A 9,180-nucleotide genomic window follows, 5' to 3' on the forward strand; every position below is an offset into this window, starting at 1 on the left:
TGGTGCTGGAGGAGACTCTTGAGAGTCCCATAGACTGCAAAAAAGATCAAACCTCTCCATTCTGAAGGAAATCAGCCCTGAGTGCTCACTGGAAGGACAGATTGTGAAGCTGAGGCTCCAATACTTTGGCCACCTCATGAGAAGAGAAGACTCCCTGGAAAAGACTCTGATGTTGGGAAAGATGGAGGGCACAAGGAGAAGGGGATGACAGAGGACGAGATGGTTGGATAGTGTTCTCAAAGCTACCAGCATGAGTCTTACCAAACTGCGGGAGGCAGTGGAAGACAGAAGTGCCTGGCGTGCTCTGGTCCATGGGGTCACGAGGAGTCGGACACGACTAAACGACTAAACAACAACAACAAAGAAGAACTGCCTTGTGCTGAATCAAAGCCATTGGTCCATCCAGTTCAGTATTACCTACACTGACTGACAGCATCTCTGCAGGGTTTCAGGCAGGGACTTCTCCCAGCCCAACTGGAGATGCTGGGATTTGAACCCAGGACCTTTTGCATGCAAATCAAGTGCTTCATCCACCCCATACCACATAATACATCACAACCGCTCTTGTTTCTCAGCGGCTCCTCTGTCTTCATTTCTGTCAGCACTCACTGCCTGTTGTTAGAGAGCTCGTTTCTTCATTTCCCAGGGAGATTCGATTGGTGCCTTCATTATACGCCTTTAGGCGCCAGGCAAAAAACGTTTCTCTTTAACCAGGCCTTTAGGGCTGATTGACATACAATGCCCTTTAAAAATGTGTCAGGGAGGAGATTTTGGGGTTATTCTTGTTTTTATTTTTATTATGTACCATATTTTTTGCTCTATAAGACTCACTTTTTCCCTCCTAAAAAGTAAGGGGAAATGTGTGTGCGTCTTATGGAGCGAATGCAGGCTGCGCAGCTATCCCAGAAGCCAGAACAGCAAGAGGGATTGCTGCTTTCGCTGCGCAGCGATTCCTTTTGCTGTTCTGGCTTCTGGGATTCAGAATATATTTTTGTTGTTGTTTTCCTCCTCCAAAAACTAGGTGCGTCTTGTGGAGTGAAAAATACGCTATTTTGCGTTTTTAATATTGTTATTTTTATCCGTGAACTACCCTGAGACATGTGGATAATTTATTTTTATTTAAATAATTTTTATTTGGCTTTACAAGTATAAGAGTATAACAATACAAAGTACATATCTATATTTAGAGATTCCTCTGAATCTCTGGACTTCCCACCTTCCTCCTCCATGGGTCCTATTGTCAATGTTTTCAACTGCATATTATTCAGTAATCCATATTTTATGTCACTCCATTGTCTCCTTAGTACTTGCTACATTACAAGTGCTCTTGCAATCCTGCTAATGTTTTCATCTGCTTACAGTGGTCTCCCAGATAAGTTATAAATGTTTCCCATTCTTTAGTAAAAGTTTTGGTCTTCTTGGTTCCTGAGCTTTCCAGTCAGTTTTGCCATTTCAGCATAGTTCAACAGCTTAGTTTGCCATTCTTCTCTGATAGGGACTTCGTCTTCTTTCCATCTTTGGGCTAGTAGCATACGTGCGACTGTCATCGCATACATGAAAAGTCTTTTGCTCCTTTGGAATATCGGTACCTACAATTCGTAATAGAAAAGCTTCTAGGCTGGTTTGTTTTTTTAAAAAAAAGTTATTTTAAACATTTTTTTCAATCCATTATACTGTATAAGGGCAGCATAAAATTTTACTTAATTGATTAACTAACTAATAATTTGCAGCTAGCAAAAAGCCTCCTGAGCTTGTTAAAATGCTTTGTGGACAACCTGAGTATTTGTAGCTTCTGTATATATGCTCCACTTTCCCCGTTCTAACCCCAAAAGAAGAGGAGAGCCATACATAGCAGCTTACAAAAGAAAATAAAAGACTAACTTAAAAAGGGCAATTATTCTCCATTAACCTAGCCTGGCACTGCTTGGTCAAGCGTTGAGCTATAAATGCCTTTAATCTCTATGGAGAGAAGGTGGAAGACCAGTTTTGGTGTGGTCCTAATGGCTAAACCTATTTTCCTGTCCTCGCTAGGAGTTTTCCAAGCTGCCCTCCTCTCCACCAGCCATTCCCATGAATGCTTTCCATGGCAGCATTTTTATTTTTATTTTAAAAAAGCAAAACCAGAAACCCTTCCTTGATCACATGGAAATGCCTTAGGCATGTGGGGGTGAGTGGGTCTCCATCTCACTTGCATTAAAAAAAACAACCCTTCCTTTTTCAAACGAATGCTGAAATCTTAGCAAAGTGTAAGTTTGCTTGAACGCAATGACGCCCACAATGGCTGTACTGTCAATCACTTGGCAGACCTTTTAGACATGCGCATCTAGCCGAAGAGTTTCCATTTCATTCCTGGCCAGCCAGGATCTTTAATAAAATTGCACCTATGCTGGCAGAGAAGAAATTCCTTTTTTTTTTCCAAACCATAGGACGGCCATACACTCTTGGGACTGAAAAAAGGAGGTTCTTTTTACCATATGTAGTGGTCTTGTAGTAAGGTTAAAGCTTACTGGGAAATGATATATAACGAAATGAAAAGGATGTTTAAAATAACCTTTGTAAAAAAAATACCCCAGAAGCTTTTCTTTTGGGAATTATAGGGACAGAACTACCTAAACTACAGTGGTACCTCAGGTTAAGTACTTAATTCGTTCCGGAGGTCCGTTCTTAACCTGAAACTGTTCTTAACCTGAAGCACCACTTTAGCTAATGGGGCCTCCAGCTGCCGCTGCGCTGCCGGAGCATGATTTCTGTTCTCATCCTGAAGCAAAGTTCTTAACCTGAAGCACTATTTCTGGGTTAGCGGAGTCTGTAACCTGAGGCGTATGTATCCCAAGGTACCACTGTATATAGAAACATAGTCCTGTATGCGACTACAGTGGCCAGAATGTTACTTGCCCCAGAATGGAAAGAAGCAGAAGTCCTATCAAAGGAGGACTTGATACAAAAACTTATGGAATATGCAGAAATGGCAAAACCTACCAGAAGAATAAGAAATCAAGATAACAAACTTTTTATAAAAGAATGGCAATGGTTTATGGAAAATTTACAGATAAATTTCAAAGAGATAAAAACACTGGCAGGATAATTCTAATAACTTGCAGTTTCATAAGAGTATATATTTAAAGAAGATGAATAAATGAGCACATTAAGTTAATTTGGACATGCAGAAGATATTAAAAAATAAATTGAAGGAACCGCAGAAAGAGGGGGAAGGAAGTCAACTTTTGAAATGTCAAAATGATTGTAAAATTAGTTAAATATATACACTTGAAAAGTAGATAAAAAAAAAATTTTAAGAAAAAAAGAAAAGAAAAATCCTGTTTGCTTCTCTCACCAGGCTAACAAAGAATGAGCTGGATGACGAAGCAGCCGAATGCTTTGCTGAAATGGTAAAGGTCAACAAGCGATTGGGTCATCTATGGTGAGTTGTCTTGGCTCGCGGAGAAGGCACTCTTGAGTCACTGCCTCAGGCTACGAGTCACATTTCAGTCACTGTACATTTTCTATACAAGGACCCAACCCTGAGCTTTGGGCTCCTTTTGACAGAAAGGTCACCGGAAGCCCTTAATTTGCATCGAGGCATCAGATTCATGCTGATCTAAAGTTGGAGTGCCTCATTCTTCACAATTCCCGGAAGGAGTTGCTGAACCAGTGACTAGGAGAGGAACCAGTTGAACTTTTGAAGGATTCCTATGCAGATGACACGTATAAAAATGTGGCAAACCGTCAAAACGTTAAAAACTTCCCAATAGAGGGCTGCCTTCAGATGTCTTCTAAAAGTTGTGTGGTTCTTTATCTCCTTGACATCTGATGGGAGGGCGTTCCACCGGGTGGCCGCCACCACCGAGAAGGCCCTTTGCCTGGTTCCCTGTAACCTCACTTCTCGCAGGGAGGGAACCTCCAGAAGGCCCTCGGAGCTGGACCTCAGTGTCGGGCAGAACGATGGGGGTGGAGACACGCCTTCAGGTATACAGGACCGAGGCCGTTTAGGGCTTTAAAGGTCAGCTCCAACACTTTGAATGGTGCTTGGAAATGTACTAAGAGCCAATGTAGGTCTTTCAGGACCACCGGTGTTATATGGTCTCAGCAGCCACTCTCTGTCACCAGTCTAGCTGCTGCATTCTGGATTAGTTGCAGTTTCTGGGTCACCTTCAAAGGTAGCTCCACATAGAGCGTATTGCAGTAATCAAGCGGGAGATAACGAGAGCATTCACCACTCTGGCGAGACAGTCTGCAGGCAGGTAAGGTCTCAGTCGGCGTAGCAGATGGAGCTGGTAGACAGCTGCCCTGGTCACAGATGTCCCATGTACACAGTGTTTAGTTTAATCACCACCATCAAAGCACTAGCAAAATGTAAGGCTTGGTTTTTGTTTGTTTAGGGATCTACCCCATTGTCAGTAACGCTTACATTTCCTTTTGTCCGTGTGTTGTGTTTTTCCATAACAAATTACCCTTGAGTGACTAATGCTAAAGAAATAAATGTCTTGAAGCTTTTTTGAAAAAATTAAAAATAAATAAATTGCAGTGTTCTGGGCAAAGGAAAACAGGAGAGATTGAACTCCAAGGTGACTTTACATATTTTTGGTGGTTGGCCCCTCTGAGCCGGTCTCTTCCTGCCTCCTCTCTTGCGGTGCCAGCCCAAAGTGGCCAGTGAATTGCCTTCCCCGGCCGTCGCTTTGGATCCATCATGAATAATCCCCCAGACAGCTGCTCTCCTGTGATCAGAGAGCAGCTGTGTGGTCAATTATACAATTAAGCTCAGTAACCCTGAAAGACGCCCATGCACTTTAGACTGAAGAGGCTTGGAGCCTCTTGGCTGCGCTTCTATGGGGGGATTGTCTGATGCCAAGCAGGCCAGCCATGCAGATGGAAATCAGAAACCAGCAGTTCCTGGCAAGACCCCAGCCTTGTTCAGCAAAAAGGAGTGTTGATTTTCCACTTCAGACGCACCATGCCCAAGCCAAGTGCGTGACAGGCAGGACGCTGTGGACCGGGCGCAAACAGAGAGTGTTTTCTCCGGAGCTGAGGGCTTTCCTTTCTCTCTCTCTCTCTCTTAGGCTTATCCAGAATCAGATTACCAGCAGAGGTGCCAAGTGCCTGGCTGATGCTCTCAAGCACAATACGGCCATTAAAGAGATCTGGTAAGGGTGACGGCTGTGCGGCTTTCCAAAGTGTGGCAATCACACTCCAACTGTCTGCTTAGACACATGTGCAGGATCTTGCCTAGTTAGACGGGGAGCCTGTGACCCTTGAACTTCACTGGGTCTCATCAGCATGGCCGATGATGATGAGAGCTGGGACCTAACATCCAGAGAGCCACATGCTGTCCGTTGCTGATGTACAACAAAACGTGCGTGGGATGTTCTCGCACATGACACAGTGGCAAACGCCTTGCGTCTTGGCCATTTTCGTGCTTTGGCGATGGAATGCGCGCCCAAATCCATTTCACCTGTTTCTGGTGCCAAGAGGGCAAATGCGCCAAGAGAGATTGTGGAGCTGAGTTGGGCCACTGTTCCCGCCACAATCACCTTGACTTCTGAACATGGGGATCCTTCAAACGCAAATCAGGAGTCTGTATCATTCGGATAGTTGGGAGCAAGTAATCCTGCCCTGTGGGGGACATGGGTGGCACAGGGTTAACCACAGAGCCTAGGACTTGCTGATCAGAAGGTCAGCGGTTCGAATTCCCATGACGGGGTGAGCTCCCATTGCTCAGTCCCTGCTTCTGCCAACCTAGCAGTTCGAAAACACGTCAAAGTAGATAAATAGGTACCGCTCCGGCAGGAAGGTAAACGGCATTTCAGTGCGCTGCTCTGGTTCACCAGAAGCAGCTTAGTCATGCTGGCCACATGACCCGGAAGCTGTACGCCGGCTCCCTTGGCCAGTAAAGCGAGATGAGCGCCGCAACCCCAGAGTCGGCCACGACTGGACCTAATGGTCAGGGGTCCCTTTACCTTTAATCCTGCCCTGTGTGCGCAGTCTAACTAAGGGAGGAATAGCAGAGATCAGGAAGAATCGTGTTGGGAGCCCTGCATGCAGTCATGGGCCACCAGCTGGCTAGACCTTAACTGCCTAGCCACATCTTTAATTAGCATTTAAATCATGAGTCTCTCAATGTGGCTAGCAGTAGTTGTAACCAAGTCCCATAGAAACCTGTGGACCAGGTTATTCAGGCCCAACGCCCAGTGACACTTAACATTTTAGCTGGCTCAGAATCAGCGTTTGTCAATTTTGCCTCTTGGTTTATGAGCCGGTGCCGTAGGACTTACACAGCTCCCGTTCGTTTCAGTGCAGGAGATGCTCCTCTCTTAACCTCAGGGTTCTGGGTTCGAACCCCACACTGGGCAAAAAGATGGCTGCACTTGCAGGGGTTGGACTTGATGGTCCTCACGGTCCTTTTCAACTGTACAATTCTGTGATTGTCTCTGTAGCCATTTCAGAAATAAAGTACATTTCGTTAGTTTAATATACAGTCGTACCTCGGAAGTCGAACGCCTTGCGAGTTGAATGTTTTGGCTTCCAAACACCGCAAACCCGTAAGTGAGTGTTCCGGTTTGCGAACGTTCTTTGGAACCGAAACACGGGTTCCACAGCTTCCGATTGGCTGCAGGAGCTTCTTGCAGCCAATCGAAAGCCGTGCCTTGGTTTCTGAAAGTTTTGGAAGTCAAACGGACGTCCAGAACGGATTCCATTCGGCTTCTGAGATATGACTGTACTGCCTTTACACAAGCCCCAGGGCCATCTAAAACAGGTAGATCCATAAAAATCACACAATATTTGAAGGCAGGTGGCAGATCACTAAAGAGCAATTACTAATTGCCGCATCAGTCAAGTCTCTCCAGATGCGTCTTAACCAGTGTTAGAAACCGCGATATGAAAGCTGGGAGATAAATGGTACCTTAAACTGAGGTTATGGGCGCAACAACAGAATGTCTAGGCACGCTATTTTATAACAAGAATATGAAAATGAAAGAACTGCAGCTAAAGTATTATGTTGGTTTTTCACATGTTCTAGTCCTTCCCCTGCCCACTCCCCTAATATTCTTAAGAGGGTCTCCAGTCTTCAGAGAGTAGCTGGAAGTGGGGAGGCAGAAAAAGGTCCTCCTTTCCTCACACTCTTTCAGTTTTAACCCGAAATCTTAGGCGTAGTATTGCACCCAGAGGTCAGAAGCTCCTCGCACTGATGAAATTCCCTGTCGCAAAATACACCTAGGGCAATGGGAGTTTCAAACACTGGTCTTAACAAGCCACTTAAAATTGTACAGAGATGGAGCCAGGGGCATTTTAGTAGGGAGGGAGTTCTATGTCTTAAAGAAGCCACTACTGAAGAGGCCATTTCCCAGGCCTCATCCTGAGAAAGGACCACCAGGAGGGTCTCACCTCCTGACCTCAGAGCACAAGTAGGTAGATGTGGAGGAAGGCATTCTTGCAGATAGTTGTGCTTCAATATCTGCCCTGTTCTGCTGAGCCCAGAGCACATCAACTAGGTGAAATTCTTGCACCAGAAAGAAGAGAGCCTTAGCTTATATCTTGTGATCTAAAGGGATGTGTGTGACATTCAATATGTTTTAGTATTGCCTACTACGGGCTAAGCATTCCCAAGAGATGAAAAGCTCTTGGATTTCTCTAGGTGGAAATTTCACGTCCTCGTCAGAAACCAGGACTACCTTGCGCCGTTCGTCCCAAAACAAACAGGCTATAGGAAGAGCGCCAAAGGAAAGAGAGCGAGAGAACCTGCAGAAACAGCTGCTTTATTTTAATTTCTCTTTCCCTCCCCCCCCTCCCTCTTTCCACCTCCAACAGCTTAAATGGAAACCTAATAAGCCAAGAGGACGCAAAAACGTTTGAAGATGAAAGGAGGCTCGTTTTCTTTTGAGATGGGGGGGAGAGATAAGGTTGGACGGCTGTCGAGATGCCAGGCCTTTGGAACAGTGGTGGCTGAAGCCCAAATGCGATGCCCAGTTGACTCGAGGGTGGAAGACGTGTGCCTTACATTGTGCTTTCAAAAAATAAAATATCTCCTTGGTGCTGTTTTTACATCTTGTAACAGAGGCTTGACGGTAGTTGTTGCCTTAATAACTAACCATTTGCACCCTACTTCAAAGGGGGAATCGTGCATCAACCGACACAAGCGTTTGTTCTTACTTTATTATGTAAAGGTAAAGGGAGCCCTGACCATGGTCCAGTCATGGCTGACTCTGGGGTTGCGGCGCTCATCTCGCTTTATTGGCTGAGGGAGCCGGGGTACAGCTTCCGGGTCATGTGGCCAGCAGGACTAAGCCGCTTCTGGTGAAACAGAGCAGCGCACGGAAACGCTGTTTACCTTCCCGCCGGAGCGGTACCTATTTATCTACTGGCACTTGACGTGCTTTTGAACTGCTAGGTGGGCAGGAGCAGGGACCGAGCAACGGGAGCTCACCCCGTCGCTGGGATTCGAACCGCTGACCTTCTGATCGGCAAGTCCTAGGCTCTGTGGTTTAACCCACAGCGCCACTCGCGTCCCACTTTATTATGTACCTAGATGCTAAAAATTCTGTGTGTGTGTGTGTGTGAAAGAGAAAGAGAGATTTATGAACCGATGTGGTTAAAAAAAAGTATGTAGGACATTCACAAGCTAAGAGCAATCTCACCTGGCAGTTGAGCAAGTGAATATCATTCATCCAAGTCTGGGATAGCTCACTCAGTAAAGGATGAGACTCTTAACCTCAAGGTCATGTGTTTGAGCCCCATGTTCATTGCTGGGGGTTGGACTTGATGGCCCTTGTGGTCCCTTCCAGCTCTACAGTTCTATGGTTCTATTTTCGATTATTCTATTTTCAGTTCCTTTCTGCTCTGTCTGCAATGACAGCATTTTCTTGACTTGAGGCTTTATCAGCCTTGACTTGTGTGTGATCTGTTCGTGATCTTTGGCCGAAGGGGTTGAGAGTCCAGTCTGCAGAGAGACAGGAAAGTGGGAGGGGGAGAGAAAGGAGACAAACACCATGCTATAAGGCTAGGCGGAAGCTCCACTTTGGCCATGCCAACACACCTCTAGCGAGCGAGTGCTGTGTGTGCCTGTCATTGCTTGCCACCTCCTGGGGTGCAGGTAGCGCTGTGGTCTAAACCACGGAGCCTCTTGGGCTTGCTGATTGGAAGGTCGGCGGTTCAAATCCCCACGACGGGGTGAGCTCCCGTTGCTCT

The 9,180-nt window shown here is 45.8% G+C and overlaps 1 protein-coding gene across 5 annotated transcripts in view; it reads left to right on the plus strand.

Moving 5' to 3' along the window:
• NOD1 (nucleotide binding oligomerization domain containing 1) overlaps positions 1-8,047 on the plus strand; it is a 40,439-nt gene extending 32,392 nt beyond the window's left edge. For all 5 annotated transcript variants that reach the window (XM_080974639.1, XM_080974640.1, XM_080974638.1 and 2 more), the window contains 3 exons: positions 3,338-3,421; positions 5,058-5,141; positions 7,804-8,047. In XM_080974639.1, the coding sequence (XP_080830765.1) occupies positions 3,338-3,421; positions 5,058-5,141; positions 7,804-7,876 (241 nt within the window). In that variant the 3' untranslated portion in view covers positions 7,877-8,047. The remainder of the gene's footprint in view (positions 1-3,337; positions 3,422-5,057; positions 5,142-7,803) is intronic.
• Positions 8,048-9,180: the final 1,133 nt, after the last annotated feature.

Source organism: Podarcis pityusensis (genome assembly GCF_964106645.2).
Source record: "Podarcis pityusensis genome assembly, chromosome: 12".
Taxonomy (NCBI): Eukaryota; Metazoa; Chordata; class Lepidosauria; order Squamata; family Lacertidae; genus Podarcis; species Podarcis pityusensis.